The 19,839-nt window shown below is 44.4% G+C and overlaps 2 protein-coding genes across 6 annotated transcripts in view; both read left to right on the forward strand.

Annotated features, from left to right (window-relative positions):
* The window catches only part of LOC100089730 (rab GTPase-activating protein 1), a 110,175-nt gene that overhangs the window by 81,935 nt on the left and 8,401 nt on the right, over window positions 1-19,839 (forward strand). Inside the window, exons 14-15 of one of the 5 annotated variants that reach the window (XM_029062808.1) lie at window positions 1,873-1,975; window positions 2,480-2,564. The exons of the other annotated variants lie outside the window; for them this stretch is intronic. Of the exons in view, the coding sequence (XP_028918641.1) occupies window positions 1,873-1,929 (57 nt within the window). The 3' untranslated portion in view covers window positions 1,930-1,975; window positions 2,480-2,564. Of the gene's footprint in view, window positions 1-1,872; window positions 1,976-2,479; window positions 2,565-19,839 lie in introns of those variants that run through there. 5 annotated transcript variants of the gene reach the window in all.
* Window positions 2,925-5,392, forward strand: GPR21 (G protein-coupled receptor 21). Its single transcript, XM_029062811.2, has one exon. It carries the CDS (start codon window positions 2,935-2,937, stop codon window positions 3,982-3,984), a length of 1,050 nt encoding a protein of 349 aa, XP_028918644.1. The 5' UTR covers window positions 2,925-2,934; the 3' UTR covers window positions 3,985-5,392.

Raw genomic sequence — 19,839 nt, forward strand, 5'->3', positions numbered from 1 at the left:
TGTCCATTCCAACCGCTTAGTATAGTGCTCTGCACATAGTAAGCGCTCAATAAATACTATTGAATGAATGAATGAAGTCCACCCTATTCATCCAAACTACCACCACGTTGATCCAGGCACTTGTTCTGTCCACCTCGATTACTGCATCAGCCTCCGTGCTGACCTCCCAGGTTGCTGCGTCTCCCTACTCCAGACCAAACTTCACACTGCTGCCTGGATCCCTTTTCTAAAAACAATTAAATCCACTTTTTTCCCCACTCCTTAACAACCTCCAAACACTCATCAAGCACTCAATCACCTTGTCCCCTTCCCATTTTACCTCGCTGGTTTCCTACTATAATCTATCACGCTCATTTCGCTCCTCTAACACCAACCTACTCACTATCTGTATCTCGTCTATCTCGCCGCCAACTCCTTGCCCATATCCTGCCTCTGGCCTGGAACTCCCTTCCCGTCCTTATCCGACAAGACCATCGCTCTTCCCTCCTTCAAAGCCTTATTAAAATCACATTTCCTCCCAAAGGCCTTTCCCGCCTGCCCTCATTTCCCCTATTCTGTCACCCTTGTGCGGTCTGTACCCTTTATTCACCCCACCCTCCGTCTCTTAGCACTTATGTACATATCCATGATTTGTTTAAATTTTCTCTCTCCCCATCTAGACCGCGAAGTCCATGTGGGCAGGGAATGCGTCTACCAACTCTGTCATCTTGTACCCCTCCAAGCTCCTAGTACAGTGCTCTGCATTTAGTAAGCACACAATAAATTTGATGGACTGACTGAGATTTCAGAAAGGTTTCAAAGACAGAGTATTGAAGATAGCTAGCAGCGGCCTTTGGAAATGAGAATGAGGTTTAAGTGGCAAGTTTCCCAAGTATTTAGTGGTTCCAGTCCTACTGTAACCTTGAAGGAGTTTGCTGTTGGCATTAATCAAAATGGGCAAGGGTTTTCTTTCGAAGCATGGTGTAGTGGATAGAGCACCGGCCTGAGATCTGGAAGGTTATGAATTCTAATTCCGCTCTGCCGCTTGTCTACTCTGTGTCCTTGGGCAAGTCACTTAACTTCTCTGTGCCTCAGTCACGTCATCTGTAAAATGTGGATTAAGACTGTGAGCCCCGTGCGGGACGGGGACTGTGTCCAACCTGCTTTGCATGTATCCATCCCTGTACTTAGTACAGTGCCTGGCACATAGTAAGCGCCTAACAAATATCGTAATTATTATTACCATTCACATTAGGTCATTCTTTCTTTGACCCGATCTCTCAGTACTGGTGAATAGGCTACCACTCTATGGTTCCCATGTGAGAAAAGTTGTGCTAAATACATAAATATCTTCTGGTGCTGCTTAATTATGATGGCTTCACTGCTATGCGGTGTTCTAAAATCCTTATCAGTTTTGAATACTATATTGCCTTTTTGCCCCTGGGAAACTGCAGTGAGGGAACAGGAATTTCCTGCCGCTATTCCCCCTCTGGCAGTGTGTCTGAGGCCAGCTCATGTGAGCATTTTCATGATCCCCTCCCCCTCACCAGCACTGTACAGACTGCTTTTCTTACGGCACATGTGGCGACGAGGAGGGGCGGAGGGGTGTTTCCAGGGCCATTTGCCGGCGCTCCATCCAGACGGGCCCGGAGCTGCAAGCCCCATTCCCGCAAGAGGGAGCCTGGATGTGTTCCGTTCCATCCCACCGTTCGGTCAGGGAAGCCGAGACCACCTCTCATGTGGTGGTGCATTAGAATGAAGCGAAGATGCCAGGGTGTATGCGTGCCTGCTTTCTCTCCCCTCCCCCTCTTTCCTCTTTTTCCTAAGCCCCCTCCTCTCCCTGCTCCCCCCTCTCCTCCTCCCTCTCCCCCCTCCCCTCCCCCTGTCTCTCAGTTCTGCAGTCAGCAGCGGGGCCGAAGCACATTCCAGCTTTGCAGGGCTTGCCGCTGAGGATGCGTGGTGGCTTTTGTTTGGACCGAAACATGCGGAATTTCAGGTAACCCCCTGGAACCACACCAGGCAGAGAGATCTTCTCTGGGGGTGGGGGGAACGTTGAGCGAGGAAAGAAAGCCCTGTGCCTGAGCTAGGAAAATGTCAGCCAAACTCAGCGATTGTTTTCATGTTAATGACAGTGGATTTGAAAATCTCCCGTAAGCCTCGATTGAAATAATGAGATGACTTCATTTCCTTATCTTCCGAAAAGGGTGGGTTGATAGCTAATGGAGGGTGATGGGCTTTTCTGTGGGGCTTTTTATTTTACCCCCATCGAAATGTGTTGGGTCTGGTCGAGATTAAAACCAAGCCACCAGCTTCCACTCCTGCCACTGCCTTGTCTGTGGAGTGGGGATTGGCGGCGTGAGGCGCCCGAAGGAGCAGTAGGGGGTATAATTTTGGGCCGGCGGTACTCGTCGGAGAGCCGGTAGCGGCCTTGGACCGGCGTGTTCCGGGACGAGGGCACCGGCCGCTAAATGTAAAACGTTGTCTCCCTTTCTCCTCTCAGCCGTTCCGAAGTGATTGACCGCGACTCTTGCCGAAGCTTCTAGCTCTGTCTCCTCCTCTCCTGTCCCTCTCTCCCTCTCCCCCTGCTGACCTGCTCCCTGACCGCCCCCCATTCCCCCCCCCCAACTGGACTCGAAGAAAGTCACCCAGATGTTCAGCCATCCGCTGGCATTATGTGTACGGTGAAGTGGCCACTATGGCTGCCCGTGGGACTGGCCACAGAGCGGCTGCTGCCTCCCGGTGCAACAGGGAGGAGGATATAGAGCGGTCAGATTTAAAGGGGAATCGCGCTCCAGGCAATGCCCAAGGGCCCCGACGCCCGGCGGCCGGGGCCAGAGCACCACTGACACCGCTCCGCACGCAGCCAGCCGGCATGACGGGAGCCGCCGTTCCGGGCCGCCCGCGGGGGCGAGGCAGGAGCGCGGAGTGAAGGAAGCAGTCCCCCCGGCCCTCACCATGAACTCCTCCGCGGATGGCAACCAGAGCAGCCGGCCCTTCTGCCTCCTGGCCGTCAACTACCTGGAGACTCTGGACTTCTGCCTGTTGGAAGTGTTGATCATCGTCTTCCTCACCGTGCTGATCATTTCGGGCAACGTCGTCGTCATTTCGGTCTTTCACTGTGCACCTCTGCTGAACCACCACACTACCAGCTACTTCATCCAGACGATGGCGTACGCCGACCTCTTGGTGGGGGTGAGCTGCCTAGTCCCCTCCCTGTCCTTACTCCATTACCCTCTCCCTCTGGAGGAATACCTGACCTGCCAGATCTTCGGCTACGTCGTGTCCGTCCTGAAGAGCGTCTCCATGGCCTCCCTGGCCTGCATCAGCGTCGACAGGTACATCGCCATCACCAAACCCCTGACCTACAACACACTGGTCACCCCGTGGCGGCTGCGCGTCTGCATCCTGGCCATCTGGCTCTACTCCTCGACAGTCTTCCTGCCTTCCTTCTTCCACTGGGGCAAACCGGGCTACCATGGGGACGTGTTCGAGTGGTGCGCCAGCTCCTGGCTCACCGATCCCTACTTCACCCTCTTCATCGTGCTGATGCTCTACGCCCCCGCGGCCTTCGTCGTGTGCTTCACCTACTTCAACATCTTCCGCATCTGCCAGCAGCACACCAAAGAGATCAACGAGAGGAGAGCGCGCTTCAGCGGCCAGAGCGGGGAAGCCGGCGAGGCGCAGGCCTGCCCGGACAAGCGCTATGCCATGGTCCTGTTCCGCATCACCAGCGTCTTCTACATCCTCTGGCTGCCCTACATCATTTATTTTCTGCTGGAGAGCTCGGCCTTCTACCGCAACCGCACCGCCTCCTTCCTGACCACCTGGCTGGCCATCAGCAACAGCTTCTGCAACTGTGTCATCTACAGCCTCTCCAACAGCGTCTTCCAGAAGGGGCTGAAACGCCTCTCGGGGGCCATGTGCACCTCCTGTGCCGGGCGGAGGGCGGCTACAGACTCTTGTACCCCTAGGAGCAAAGGGCCCCCCAATGGGTGCCATGTTTGAACCAGCTCACTGTGTGTGTGTGTGTGTGTCTGTGTGCGCGCGTGTGTGTTCGTTCATGCGGGGGTGGCCTTGGGTGGGAGTTTGTGTTTCTGTCGGGGTGTTTTCTGATTTTTGTATTTCTAGCCTACTGGGAAATTTTGGACGAGGCCATGTAAATATGCTCAATAAATGAAAATTTAAAACACACACACACACACACACACACCCCACCCACCCACCCACCCCACCTCCAGGTTCGCAAAAAAGAGAACTTTCTCAGCGGGGCCGCTGGACCAGAAGAACCGAGAGCCGTGAAAGTGAATTGCTGTGCTCGTTTTTTAAATGTCATGGCAGTGACTCCAGCTCTCTCAGTCTTAACGAATAAAGCTGTCCCCCAACACCTCTCTCCAGCTGGCATGACTGAATTCGGGCATAGGGGAATTTCAGCAACAACAGAAAATTTCATATTTTGCAGCTTTACTGGATCCCGTCCAGCTCTGTGTGCTTCGTCCGTAAATGGTTTAACAGGGAATATTATTATGCCGTGGTGAATTACAGGGATTTTTGTGTATGCCAAAGTTTAACTGCACTGCGAGTTTCAACCCTGTCAGTTAGGGGGCCAAATGTTTTATGTCTTTCCTTCCTAGAGAGATCTCTAGATGGAATAAATAATGTGAACACTTGAACAATAACTTTAAAAAAAAAAACTTGCAATGAGCCATGGATGCAATCGGTGCAATGAAATCGGAATATTTATAGAGTCCTGTGTGGGTCACTGTGCCCTGTTTCACAGATATCTAATAGAATGTGCACTTGAAGGTGATTGAACGATCAAATTTGCATTTGTGTGTGTGTGTGTGTGTGTTTGTGTATGTATTTGGATCAGGCCAAACCTCTCTCTAATAAGGAAATGTATTTTATTAAAGCAAGACACAGTTCTGCATAATGTCAGAGGATTTGGGACACACTTTTGATAACGGTGACAAGATTTAGAAATCTGTTCTCGAATAGTCCTCTCGTAACTACCAGTCTCCTCATTTTTTCCAAAGAGGTTGGAGACATTACCAAGGATATGCATAAAGACAGAGACTATATTATTAGCAGCCGAGGGAGGGAAGATGTACATCTAACTTAAAAAGAACAGAAGACAAGTAACTTGAGGCATTTCTATCATCTCTCCTCCCCCAGTTTAAATGGTGTCTAAAAATATAGCAGCTCCTAATTCTTTTTGAAAAGCCTTTGTCTTTAACTGGTAGAGTAACAGAGAATGTTCACATCCAAAAAAGTGTGGAGGATTCCACATTTAGAAGGGGGGAAAGGGAAGTCTGACCTAGCTTGTGCTGTTTCACTGATGTCTTATTGCTTTACATGTGCTTAGTACAGTGCTCTGCACACAGTAAGCGCTCAATAAATAGCACTGATTGATCGAGTTGAAGAATTGAGTGTTCTCTCTTGGGCCACAGTGTTCAGGAAAAATCTTTTGGGATATTTGCTTGCATATTAACAACCTTTCTGGCTAAAGCATTAGCAGAATCTATTGGCTTGACTGTTGATTTGGTAGAATTACTTTAGAGAGGTTGCTGTGTGCTTTTATTTTGTTTTAAAATTTGATCGTCTTAATCAGGGCTCAGCAAAGGTTGGCTTAGTTCACCAGTCAAACTTTTCACCGCTTAGTTCTCTACCTACGCTTGGCTGATCTGTTGAATTTATTTGATGTCTTTTCTCGTTGTCTGTTGTATTTTGCTAACTCTACCAATACTTCATTTACCCTTGAGTTTCCAATGCCACTTATTAGACTGATTTATTGGAATCTTGGACTTGATTGTCCTCAGAGGAAAGGAAGAAGGGAGAGTGAAGGATTCCAAGGTTAGCTGTTCCTCAGAAGTTTGGGGTTCTGGAGTCTTTGAGGTGAGCTTTGGCACTTTCTGGGAAATAGATATTTACACTGCATTTGGTGGGGTGATAAGGACTGTGGTTGAAAAGCTCACTGAGATGGAAGAAAGCAAAGGAAATTGATTAAAGTAGACTTCTGACTGTCAGGATTACTTCCCAGTTCAAAGAAAAATAATGGGTATTTCAAGTTGGATTTTAGTTTCCCCCCAAGTGAGTCCATACAAAGGAAAACCCTCAAGGTTCTGTGTACTCAAGTTTAATTTTCTTTAATCAAGAGAAATTTTTTTCAAGTGTAGAATGTGTTTCATTTTGATATTCAGCGCAATCCCTGACCATAAGTAACCTTAAACGGCTGTGCCTGACGGAACACAGGTCTCTTGTTTCTTCTCAGTAGTCTGCTTGCCATTTCTAATTAATAGGACCAAATCTTGGGTTTCAAGTGATGTGAAATTGAAGATGAGTCTTGTAACTGTTCTGAATGTGTGGAGAAAACGATGCAGAATATGATATGCTTTGAGATATCTGGGGAGCAGCATGGCATAGTGGATGCAGTCTGGGAGTCAGAAGGTCATGGGTTCTAATCCTGGCTCTTCCACTTGTCCATGTGGCCTTGGGTTTAACTTCTCTGGACCCCAGTTACCTCATCTGTACAATGAGGATTAAGACTGAGCTCCATGCAGGACAGGGACCGTGTCCAAATCAATTTGCTTGTTTCCTCCCCAACGTTTGTTACAGTGCCTGGCACATAGTAAGTGCTTAACAAACACCACAATTATTATTGTTATTATTAACCAACCAGGAAGCGTAGAAGTTGGAGGGTCTCTCACCTGTTCTGGAGCAGGAGGTGCTTTTTGTCTTGGTGTGTAAAGTTGGTAGAGTTAGCCGTGTGCTCATCTTTACAGGATTTAAGGCCAGAGACTGCTATTTTCTTTTTCTTACCAAGCCCTTGGTAATGATGGAATAGGTTGGTTTTCATTTCGTGATGACTGGGACGAAGGTAGTGATGACTCAGAGGGGGCCCTAGATTTCTTCTGATGCCCCAAATCCAGGTTTTTAGAACTATTTTAAACTAGAAATCTCCATTTCTTTAGTGACTATTCAGTTGAAAAGTGAAGCAGAACTAGGGATTTTAGGAGAAAAACATAACTGGCATTGCATTCTCTGTCGGGTCTTCCCTGTTGAGGGTGTCAGCTTTTCTTTCCACCTCTCCTTCCTCAGGCGAGAAGACTGGCATCTTCCACTAAATTTCATTTTCTGTATTGGCTTTAGGTAGTTCCCACTCTATGTGGCTTTGACTATTTTGTCCCTAAATCTTAAGTAATTCCATAAACCCGGGTGTCTATTTAATGTTAGAGTTGGTGACATGTTGCTCAGATGTCAGGTTGCCTACTCGAGAATGAGAAAAAGTGTATTTTTAGATGCAGTTACCTTTAGTTTTGGCAGACGACTCATTTAGCATTATATGATCTGCAACTGTTCAATAGCACAGGAAACATAATTCACTGTATTATTTTTTTGTGATTGAGTCTGCTAACAACAAAATGTTCCATGGCAAATTGTGCAGTAAGGTCACTTTAGTCATTTATATTTGCAAATTAGTGGCGTGTTCTGTTGTCACGATTTTTAGTGAAACTGAACCTAGATTCTTGGAAAAAGATAATCACTAAAAGGTGAGCATTGCAGAAACAAAACTGCTGTAGTGAAAAGGGAATGTCAGCATTAAAACTGAATGAACATTTGAATTTTTCATGGGGCTGTGACTTGACCTTAAATACCCATCTACTGAAAAGAATTTGTTTGAAAGCTTTGGTAGTTGCCGTGACCTGGAACTTCGATCAAAAATTCTCATCTTTAGTTGGAGTCCTGGTCATTGGACTTGGAAGTGGGGTATATAGTTTTTAGGATTGAAAAACTTGAATTTTCCCATTAATATTGCTCTCCTGTTTTTGACTGGAAAATGGGGACAACATGTGAGTAAAAATAGATTAAATCTGGCAGAGGTCTCTCACTTTCAAATTCAGATGGCTGAGAGGTTGCATTTGCTTCCTTTATAGAGTGGTTGTTTGGGAGGTATTGAGAGTTGCCCAAGGAAGGCCGTTTTATGGAAAGTGACTTGATTTATGTAAATATGTATTTTTGTACGAAAGAAGATTTGCAAAATAAGTTATTGGACATGATGACCTATTTCGGGGTACAAAGAATTTGGAGAGTTGAATCAGTTTAGCAAATGACTTTTACCTTTTGGTATTTGGGAAGATAGTCATCATCATCTTTTCTGCCCCCTTTCCACTGCTGGGAAACCTGGGACCAGAATAATAAATGGTGCTTTTTAGAAAACTCTACTCCTTCCAGGGTAATTGGCTAGCGAGGCTTTCTGGAAATTTCGTATTTCACTCTGTTCTTGCCAAAAAAAAAAAAAAAAGGTCATGTACACATTCTTCTAAGCATGCCTTACTGTCCCCTGGAGGGACAGTCAGCAATACCATCTCACTCTTTTTTAAGTGAAGAGTGGAAATGCGGATGGATGGTGTGGCATGCTCATGACCACCCAGGGAGACCTTGAGGACAGGGGTGGTGTCTACCTACTCTTTTGTATTGTACTCTCCACTCTCTGGAGCACTCAGTACAGTGCTCTGCACCCAGTTAAGTGCTCAGTAAATACCATCGATTGACTGAATCTGGACAGAGCCAGAAATATGATGCAGATTCCCCCCAAATCCATCGCGTAGTCCAAGAACCCCACGGCCTCCTGTGTCGCCCTGCAGGTCTGAGCTTGGAGTTCTCTAACCTGATAAAAACACAGGACTCTCTCATTTTGACACGGCTTACATTTTGAGGTGCGGTTTTGCTTCCTTTTGTTCCTGTCTTGCTGTCTGCTTTCGGCATCCCAGATGCTCCTCCAACCCTGAAGAGGAATTACCGTTCAGGGAAACGTTTGCGGCTGGTACGAGGGGGAATGGGATGAAGAGGGGACTCGGCCACACCCAGCTGCAGAAGAGCTATCGACCCTGATTGTTTAGCGTTCGAAGGACAGAAATGATGACAGAGCATGGATAGTTTGGATAGGCAAAGAGGGGAAATTGGTATGTCCAAAAGCGTCTTTGGAATGGAAAGGAACAGATGGTATTTCAGTTTCTTCTGGCCCCTAGTCCAGACGAAATTGAGTGTTAACTGTCAGTGACTAAGCCAAATCTCTACCCGACCAATCCTAGCCTCGAAGTGGGGGAGGGGAGATGCTTTGTTCCATTTTTCCCTCTCCGGACCCGGAAATGTTTCCCCTCTCTCGTCTCCTCCTTTGTTTAGAATACGACCATTGTGTTCATTGTGTCTTGAGCAAACTGAGGTCGAGGGACTTTGCCATCTTGACTCATTGGTGCCCTGATTTCGAGCTGGAACCTTGCTGCCTCTAATTGCCTATATCATGGGATGAGAGAATTGTGGTTCCCTTTATGCACCTGTCTAGAGCAGGGTGATAGCTTCTGGGGGCTGAGGAGGTTCTACTACCACAGTGAGGGGAGGGAACATTAATATTTGAATGCCACTTCAGGCAGACGGGTTGTTCATCTTAGCATCTTAAATACAAGTGCTGGTAGTTACCAAATGTATTTCTGCAGCTCTGGGATATGACATACTTCAGAGGTGAGCAAGAAAGGGTAAAAAACCTCAAGCTACTCGTGCTATTCAAAGAACTAGGAAATCAGCAGCTCTTCCTTTTTCACTCTTTTTGTTTTTGGAGTAGTATCTGAGTGCTGGAAGGTGAACAATAACAAAAAACCATTTTTAAGGCCTGGAAAATATATTCTGCATTTCTAGTATACTGCATTTGTAGTTTTGGTTTTTTACGGTGATCCTTCAGGCATCTACCAGCCCACTCTTTTTAAGTATGAAGAAACGAAAGATTAAAAGTTTGCTGATTGTTTAGCTAGCTTTGAGCTCTCCCATTACAAAATGGGCAGGTTGTGAGGCCGTTGAGTACTGCCAATTAGGAGTTTTTCCCACCTAGGAGCAGCATGGCTTAGAGGAAAGAGCACAGGCCTGGCAGGTCGGAGGACCCGGGCTGTAATCCTGGTTCTACCAGTTGCCTGCTGTGTACCCTTAGGCAATCACTTAACTTCTCTGTGCCTGAGTTTCCTCTTCTGTAAAAATCAATTACTGTTCTGCTTCCTACTTAGACTGTGAGCTTCAGGTGGGCCAGAGTGTGTGTCTGATCTGATTAACTTGAATCTACCCCAGCTCTAAGAACAACGCCTAACACATAGTAAACACTTAAGAAATACCGTAATGATCATCATCAGAGGAGCAATGTGGCCCAGTGACTAGAGCGTGGGCCTGGGAGTCTAAAGGACCTGGGTTATAATCCTAGTTCTGCCACTTACTGTGTGTCAAACACTGTTCTATATGCTGGGGTAGAAGCAAGTTAATTAGGTCGGACCTAGTCCCTGTCCTACAAGGGGGTCACAGCCTTAATTAGGAAGAATGGGCATTTTCCATTTTACAGTTGAGGGAATTGAGTCCCATAGAAAAAATGACTTGCCCAAGGTCACACAGCAAGAATGCAGGTCGTCTGACTCCCAAACCCGTGCTCTCTCCTCTAGGCCATGCTGCTTCTCTGATTTGTATTATTATGGTCTGCTGTGTGACCATGGGCAAGTCATATAACTTCTCTGTGCTTCACTTTCCTCATCTGTAAACTGGGGATTAAGACAGTGGGACAGTCTGTGTGAGACAGAGACTGCCCAACCTGATTGTCTGTACTCCGGCATTTAGTACAGTGCCTGGCACGAAGTAAGCAATTAACAAATACACTTAAAGAGGTTTATTTTCCCAGTCAGGTGTTTGTTAGACCCATTCCATTACTCAAAAGATGATTTGGTCTTAACTGTTAAATGAAAGAATGACAAATAGGCACGTTCTGATCTGTTTGCCAGCAGGCTACCTAATCAAATCAGAATTCTCATATGTGTCTTCAGATTTTGGAAATTTGTAATTGTTCCTTTTTAGCAAGACTAAAAAACAACATTGGAAGAATTAGTTTAGACAAAGTACCAAAGATCTAAGTTTTTCTCTTGGGTTCAGGATGCCAAAAAAGAAAGTCAGGAATAGTAAATTTAGTAAACTGAGCCACTTGTGTCCTGGAAGTTCAGATAAGGTGGTGATTTAATTGTTCATTTTAATTCGGGATCTATTTGATTACACATCTGCCAGTCAAGCAAAAATATTTATTAAACCTGTGCCGCCTGTTTGGGGAGCATACAGAAGAAGCATAAAATCCTTTTCATGAGTTTGCTCTGTTCCACTTCACCAAACTACTTCCCTCTTTTCTCACTACCCCACACCAGTAATACTAGTAGTAACAATATTTGCAGGATTTAAGTGCTTACTATGTATTAAGTGCTGGGGTAGATATGTTAATCAAATTGGACACAGTTCGTGTCCCATAGAGGGCTCACAATCTCAGGGGGGAGGGAGAAGAGGAATTTAATCCCCATTTTGTGGAGGAGGAAACTGAGGCCAGTGTCACACAGCCCGCAAGGGGCAGAGCTGGGTTTAGAACCCCGGTCTCTTGACTCCCAGCCCTGTACTCTTTCCTTGGGGCCGTGCTGAAGGCATTCACGCATTTTTATATTTGTTGGTGATTGATTGCATTCTTTACTTGGTTCATTATTTCTATCTATTCTTCTTGCTAACTAAGTCAGTCAGTCGTATTTATTGAGTGCCTACTGTGTGCAGAGCACTGTACTAAGCACTTGGAAGAGTACAAGACCACAATATAACGGACCCATTCCCTGCCCACAAAGAGCTTACAGTCTAGAGGGAGCTCACAGTCTGGATTCTTTATGCATTATGACTTCTGCCTTCTCCACTGGATTGTAAGCTTGAGGGCAATAGTTTTTCCTTTTGATGGTCCCCAAGTACCCAGGTGAAATGCCTGCCCGCGATATGGGCCCTCAGTAAAATGCCATCTATACTGTTATAAGGATGCTGAGGTAACTGAGCGGCTGACTCGACTTGTGAGCAGTTCATTTGAAGCCAACCACTGGCATTTTGGATTCAACAAGATTTTTTCACTTAAGCAGCTTCTCTTCCCATTCTGTCATGTAAATTGGATGTAATGGTCTTAAGATATACATAGTTCAGTGCTTGAGAATTCTCCTTTTATTTATTTCTAGCAAAATTGGAATGTTAAAAATAGAATGTTAAATGGGAAATATGCTTTAGGGAAAACAAGTGTTAAGTTTTTCTCTTACAAAAAATAAACAAAATAGTCTTTCCATTGGTATTTTTATCAAAACAAATTAAGATTTGAAACAAGATGGTCAAAGCGCCCTATTCTTGTGTTTACTGGCAAGAATATAAAGGTATTCATCAGTGTAAGTCAAAATAAACGGGTTGTTCTAGAGTGGCTTTGGGGTTATTTATAGTGCCAGCAATTTTCCTGTGAAATCTCTTGACTGCTTTAAAATAATAAAGGGTTTCGATCTTTCCTGGAATGTATTTCCCTAATATAACACTTTTAGAAATTCTTAATATTAAGTGAATTTTAGGCGATCGATTTTCTGAGAAGGATATTAAAAAGGGTCATTTTAAAACTTTAATATACTAGGTTCTGTGTGGTAAACCTATGTTGGTGATATTTAATGATTTCCATCAGAGTATACTTTCAACTACGAATAAGGAAACATTTGATTAGAGCTACAAATGTTACTGGTAAACATATTTATTTCCATTTGATTTCAAGTGATAAAATGAAGCTTTTAGGAAAGAAAATGTTTCACATTTTTAATCTGTATTATGTGGGGATGATATACAAAATCGAACACTTCAGTAGGTGGCTCAACAAATCTTATTCTGAATCATTTATTGTAATTTGGAGAAATGAATTTGGCCTAAGCTTCAGAAAAATATCCAATTTAAAAGAATCCCCAAACCAGATGGCACAGTTCCTAGAATTTTAAAAATATGCTGTATGTATCTAATTGCTTTTTACTTAGATGTGGCACTCTTGGAAAAAAAATTAGTGCAATTCACTGACTTTTTACAAAGAATGTCAGAGATGTACTGCAATGTCTAGAGTGATCTTCAACTGCCATTAATTGGTACTAATATACAGTATTCCAAACTCAGTGGATGTTGAAACTAGTTAATCTTCCATAAGAAATTAGACTTTGAATCTGTGTGTGCATTTTTAAGCAGTGTGATATATCCTGAACATTTTCTTGGAAATTGTATTATTTATTGATTTGGGCGTGGGAGTGTAAACATCTCAAATAGTGTTTGGCTTAGTAATGCAGTTTGTCATCAGTACTGGGTGATTTTGAAAAAGTATTATTGTAATTTTGTATCATGAGTAAATATGCTGTGAACATCTCCTGAAGAAATAATGAGTCCTTTGTTTCAGGCTTGTTAAGATGCATTTTTAAATGAGGATTTTACATTCACTTCCACTGGGAAGAAAGATAGAATGTCATTTTATAAATATTTATGGTATTGAAGTGCTTACTATGTGCCACGCCATCATATTTATTGAGCACTTACTCTGTGCAGAGCACTGTAGTAAGCACTTGGGAGGGTACAATATAATGGAATTTCCAGACAAGTTCCCTTCCCACAAGGAGCTCACAGTCTAGAGGGGGAGACAGACATTAAAGTGAATTACGGATAGGTACATAAATGCTGCGGGGCTGGGAGCTCAGCAAGGAGACTGATGCAGTAATCAAGCTGCGATGGAATAAATGCTTGGACCAATGTGGTAGCGGTTTGGGTGAAAAGGATGGATTTTAGCGATGCAGTGAGGATAGAACTGACAAAATTTGGTGACACACTGATGATCTGTCATATATGAGGGGGAGGGAGTTCCAGGTCAGGACAAGGGATTAGCGGTAAAAGAGGTGAGATGAGATCGAGGTACAGTGAGTAAGTTGGCATTGGAGGAGCAAAGCTTGCAAGCTGGGTTGGATCAATCAGTTGTATTTAGTGAGAACTTAACTCTGTGCAGAGCCCTTTACTTAAGCGTGTGGGACAGTACAATATAACAGACTTGATAGACATTTTTCCTGCCCACAAGAACTTACAGTCTAGAGAGGGAGACCGATATTAAAATAAATCGCAGCTATTTAGATAAGTGCTGCGGGGTCGAGGGTGGGGTGAATAAAGGGTACAAATCCAAGTGAAAAGGTGACCCAAAAGGGAGAGAGTGTAGGGAAATGGCTTAGGGGAGGGTTCTTGGAGGAGATGTGATTTTTAATATGGCTTTGAAGGTGGGGAGGATGATCACCTGTCAGATATGAAGGGGGAGGGACTTCCAGGCCAGAGGCAGGACGCGAGTGAGGAGATGGCGCCAAGCTAGACGAGATTGAGATATAGAGAGTAGTCGGTATTAGAGGAGTGAAGTATGTGGGCTGGACTGTAGTAGGAAACCAGCGAAGTGAGGTGGCTGGTAGGAAATCAGGAGGGGGCAAAGTGATTGAATGCTTTAAGACCAATGGTAAGGAGTTTGTTTGTTGTGGAGGTGAAAGGGGAACCACTGGAGGTTCTTGAGGAGCGAGGAATCATGGACTAAACATTTTTGTAGAAAAATGATCTGGGCAGCAGAGTGAAGTAGTGGGGAGAGACAGGTGACAGAGATCAGCAAGGAGGCTGATTACTTAGTATTCAGGGTGGGATAGGGTAAGTGGTTGGAGCAGCCCTAGGACCAGTTTGGATGGAGAGAAGAGGGTGGATTTTAGGGATGTTGGGAAGATAGAACCAGCAACAAGATTTGTTGACGCTTTTCTAAGCGCCACAGTAGATACAAGCGCTAACCAGGTCGGACACAGTACCGTCCTGCAAGGGGCTCACAGTCTGACTATTGGGGAGAACAGATATCGAATCCCATTTTACAGAGGGAACGGAGGTACAGAGAAGCTGTGTTTTGTCCTGGGCCCCACAGCAGGCGAGTGACAGAGCTGGGATTAGAATCCAGGTCCTCCAACTCCCAAATCCGGGCTGTTTCGAGAGCTCTTACAGGCACTTCTGTGGCATTCCACCCAACTGTCTGCCGGGGATCTAGTTTAGATTTCTGAAGCACTGGTAACGTTTCTGCTGCCTCATAAATTGCTGGTTTTCTAAACAACCCTTTGTGGGCTTTGTGGCTTTTGTTTCCGGTGACTGTTCTTGAGCCTGGCTTTCCTGCTTCTTTGCCTCCCAGACCCGATTGCTATGTGTAAGGAGGCTCGAGATTGCTGAAGCAGGAGAAGAATGACTGGGCAGTTAGTATTTATACCTTATCTATACATGATTTGGGACAGTTTGGCCAAACAGCGTATAATTTTTCCTGTGGGAAACTTGAGCCCTAAAAGGAAATGAACAGAGCTAAAGGACTGAATATCACAAGGGACTCGCTTGTATTTTTAGAATGGCACTAAGATGCCATATTTGGAGTGAAACTATGTAATATCAGTGCATTATTTGATTAAATACCAGATGGGCACCCCTCTGAAATTGCCAGCATGGCTTATTTAATAAGTAATCAAAGCAATTGGTTCAAAGACGTGGTAATGTCGAGGTGAATATGCACACTAAGTGATCTGATTCCTTCTTTTAGATGAGAAGGATTTTGGGGGGGCATTTTAACATATTGTTCCCTCAGTCTTCGTGCATTGAATTTCTTTATTAGGGTTTTGGATTTGTCTTCTGTCCAAAGGTTTTGAATTTATAGTCATTTCCAACGAGGATCGAACTCAATGTCAACACTGTGGTAAAGAAGTACCAATGGAATATGTAGCCGCTATTCCTCATCATTGCTATGCCAGTGACTGTTTTCCAGTCTAGTCTTTTATGTTTTGTAACTGCCCCCGGCCCCCAGTAGCAACAGTGTACCTCTGAGTCTGTTGATCTTTACACAATTAGCCATATTTTCCTTATTTTAAATCACTTGGGGATAAGGTGTGGCATAAACGCTGCTCCCTTAATGATCCTTGGCAATGAACTTCTGATCCACTTCTTTAAGGCAGTTTCATATGGCCAACAATAATAGCTCTTTAGCTCCCACAGTGAAGTAGGCTGTGTCTAAATGAAGAGAGTAGATGTTAAAGATCACATCTCGGGATTCTGCACATGTGCTGACCTCCCTTGGATCCTCTCGCTGTCGGCAGGAAACGTGTCTGCCAACTCTGTTGCACTGTACACTCCCAAGTGCTTCGTACAGTGCTCTGTACACAGTGAGCGCTCAGTAAAAGAAGTTGCTGAGTCTGTGGTAGATAGGGGATGGTAAGTAGTTGATGATGGTGCAGATATTAATAATAATAATGATGATGGTATTTGTTAAGAGCTCACTATGTGCCAAGCACGGTTCTAAGCACTGGGGTAGATAGAAGGAAAACAGGTTGTCCCATGTGAGCTCACAGTTTTATTGCCCATTTTCCACATCAGATAACTGAGGCACAGAGAAGCTAAGTGATTTGTCCAGAGTCACAAAGCTGACTAGTGGCAGAGTCGGGATTAGAACCCACGTCCTCCAACTCCTAATCCCGTGCTCTTTTCACTTAGCCACGCTGTGGCAAGGACCTAGACCTAGTAGCTTGCTGCAAGCCAAACCTGAGGGTTTCTGGTCCCATCGTTTTCAAGTCAAATAATATGATGTGGCATTTAGTAAATGCTTATACTCTGTGCCAAGCGCTGGGGTAGATAAAAGCTAATGAGGCAGAGCAGTCTCTCTCCACAGGGCTCATAGTCTTAAGAGGGAGAAAGGACAGGTATTGTGCCCCCACTTTACAGATGAGGAAACCGAGGCCCAAAGAAGTTAGATGATTTGTCCAAGGTCACAGAGCAGGCAAGAGTTGGAGGCGGGATCAGAACTCACAGACCCGTGCTCTTTCTACTAGGCTGTGCTGATTAGACCCATTTTCCAGATATGTAATCATTGGAATAATGAACTGATTGTTCTTCTCTTTCATTATTTTAAAACGAGAACATCAGATTGACTCCATGCCAGAGGAGGAGATTACAGTGCTCTGTTGATACTGTCAAGAACTCGCCTTCCACTCTTCACTTTCAGTTGTGACTGAGCAGTGAAGCATGTAAGGTTTATTTTGACCCCAAAGATTCCTGCATTGCTACAGCTTAAGGAGATTCCTTATCCCGACTGCGCCTCCTCTGTATTGGTGCAGTTGACACACTCTGACAATGGCTCTGATGGGCAGTTAGATAAAGCCTGTGAAGTTCTGGGAGAAGGACATCTTGGTATGTAAGCCACTAGCTTTCCTTCTGCTCCAAAATGTGTACAGCTACTCCTCCCAGCTCCTTTTCACCCCATCCAGGGACAGCATTATTAGAAGAGTTCGCACGTGGAGACATTACAGGAAAAGCAGCTGATGATGCTTTCCAGAGCAAAGCACTGACTTCTCTTGGCAGGCCAAGCACTATATACTCACGAATTCTGGCTTCAGAGTGTTCCTGCCCTTACCTCTGTGGCAATAAGCAGATTTTAAATGCTCGAGCCATGTGGCTCTACGGTGTTAAATATCCCGAGTTGAAGCTGAGCAGCAGTGCCAGGTTGGGACTGAGAAAGAAAAGAAAGAAATCCAATCTCTAGATTCTTAATAATTTCTCTTCCAAAAATTAAATTCTAAGAGATTCATTTTAAATTGATAAAGATGCTGCCCTGCTCTGGTGTCAGCGTTGGGTCAGTACACTGATTGCCAAATGGATGAGTCTGGGAGAAGTAGAATTGACAGAACATAGAACCGACTCTTTCGTTTAATAGGGCAGGAAAGATTGCTGTGAGATTTCACTGAGCTTGGTCAGGAAAGATTTCATTAGGATTTCACTGAGCCCTTATAAGATAATATTCATCAGATAGTTTATTATAATATAATTATGGATTTGATCAGCACTTGCTATGTGCCAAACCCTTTACTGATAGAAGAGAATCAGGTTGGGCACGGTCTCCCTGTCCCACGTGGGGATGGATCGCAGTCTAAGTAGGAGGGAGAACAGGTATTTTTCTCCATTTTACAGATGAGGAAATAGGCGCACAGAGAAGTTGTGATTTGCCCAGGGTGATACAGCAAGCAAGTGGTGGAGCCTTGCCAGGTCCCCTGACTTACAGTCTCGTGGTCTTTTTCTTGTGAATATAGAATGTTGTTTTGGGTTGGTTTTGTTTTTGGGTTTTTTTTTTTTTTGTGGATAATCCACCTGATTCCAAAATTTTCATTGCAGGTATTATTATTATTATTGGTTTTTGGTGCAATTTAACAGGAATGTTGTCGTCGTCGTTTTCCAGGGCGTAACAAAACCTCATTGGGGCACAGGGATGGTGGGAGTTGTATGGTTTGGTACACATTTTTGAGGGTGGGGATAGCTTGGGGTTGTCAGGCAGCCTGATGGTGGCAGGTGCCTGTGCGGGAACTCAGAGGACTCAGTTCCAGCATCTGGAGGCTTAGGCCACGTGTAGCCATGAGTACCCCAGTGCTCTGAATCATACCATCTGCTGCTGGCCTAATTTTGCAAAGCTATAAAATGTCAGGGAGCTTTCAAGTTTTCACTGTTGATGTCACCATCGCAGAAACTACTGTAATTTTCCCCATTCCCTCACATCATTACATATCTAACTCCCAGCACATGGTGGTGAGAACTCATGTTTGGCCGGAAAGGATCTAGATGGTTTTTACATGCACAAGTGGGTTCACCTTATACCGATTTGCTGTGCATGGCCTTTTCTTCAAAAACTTCCCCCGTCGGTATACTGTATTAATACATTTTCACAGTCCCAGAGCAATCACCGCTTAGAGGTAATTCTAATTGAAACAGTGAGGCACAGTCATCATTTTTTTCCAATTGAATTTGATGCCAGTTGTTTATAGCCAGTAAATTCTTCGAAGGCTGAAGTCCTTTCTGCACCTAGCTAGAGCTCTGCACATGAGGATATATTTAAAAATCATGTCTGCTTAAGTTGTTCAATAGGTGTTTCCTTGTTTGCTCCCAAAGTATGTTAACGTTAAGCAAGAGGCAGTCTGGGGTGGGCTGTGCCACGCACTAGGAGGACTATTTTAGATGAATCAATAATTTTAAACAAAAACAGCTCATTTGTTTTATAAAGACGTTTGTAAAAATGTCAGCTCTTAAAATATATGCTTGGGTTTAGACCTGAAAGACCAGTGTAATTGTTTTTTCCTGATGTTCTCTCCCCCCGCCCTCCTCTCAACCAGAAGAAAAAAGAAAGAAAACTCACACACTGTTCTTTCAAATTGGAAGCCCAGTTTTTTTGGATAAGCAAAAGGAAATAAGTTTGCATTCTGTAAAGATTTATTTTTCATGTAGTAGAGGAGATATGATGTATCCAGATCTCCCTTCCATTTTCCGTTATCTTCATCATTGCTTTGTCTTAAGCAGTTCTTTCTTTTCTAAACCATAGTGTGAACATTCAGTTGGAAATGGCTAGTGGTGACTTGTATTTTATAGAGCGTGATTCACATGTATGAGGTTTCCAAACAATTATCACTGTTCACCATAAGCACAGCCGTTCATGAATATGTTTAATTCCTTTCTTCCTATTAATTTTGTGTGTTTCTGCTTGATTTGTTTGTGGGCTTCTTAGAACTGACCCTGGAAACGCAACTGTAGGAGCCAGCTGTCACTAAGTCTTAAAGGGAAGCGTAAACACACGATCCAAGGAAATGCAAGAGCCAGAGTCAGTCAGTTCTTAGCAAAATGGATGTTCATTTCCATGATTTGATTTATTGTATTCAAATTTAAGCCATTCTTGTTATAATAATCTTAAAAATTAAAAGTAACTTTCTCGTTGGAGCAGCAAGCTGTTCTGGAGCTCAGACCTGGCCTATATTGGTTTATTTCTCATGGCAACCTTCCCGGCCATTTCTTTGTGACTTTCTTTTTCTTCCTGTCATTCTTAGCTTTCTATTTTTCCGTCTGAGTTTACGGAGGGTGTGGGCCCAGAAGGGCTGCCTCCGGTTCCCAGTGCCCTCTAAGCCTGAGAAGTTCCCC

The sequence above is a fragment of the Ornithorhynchus anatinus genome, chromosome 4 (assembly GCF_004115215.2).
Source record: "Ornithorhynchus anatinus isolate Pmale09 chromosome 4, mOrnAna1.pri.v4, whole genome shotgun sequence".
In the NCBI taxonomy this organism is placed as follows: Eukaryota; Metazoa; Chordata; class Mammalia; order Monotremata; family Ornithorhynchidae; genus Ornithorhynchus; species Ornithorhynchus anatinus.

What these genes read in the sequence shown, in the direction of transcription:
- GPR21 (XM_029062811.2), top strand. Translation starts at nt 2,935, where the DNA reads ATGAACTCCTCCGCGGATGGCAACCAGAGCAGCCGGCCCTTCTGCCTC.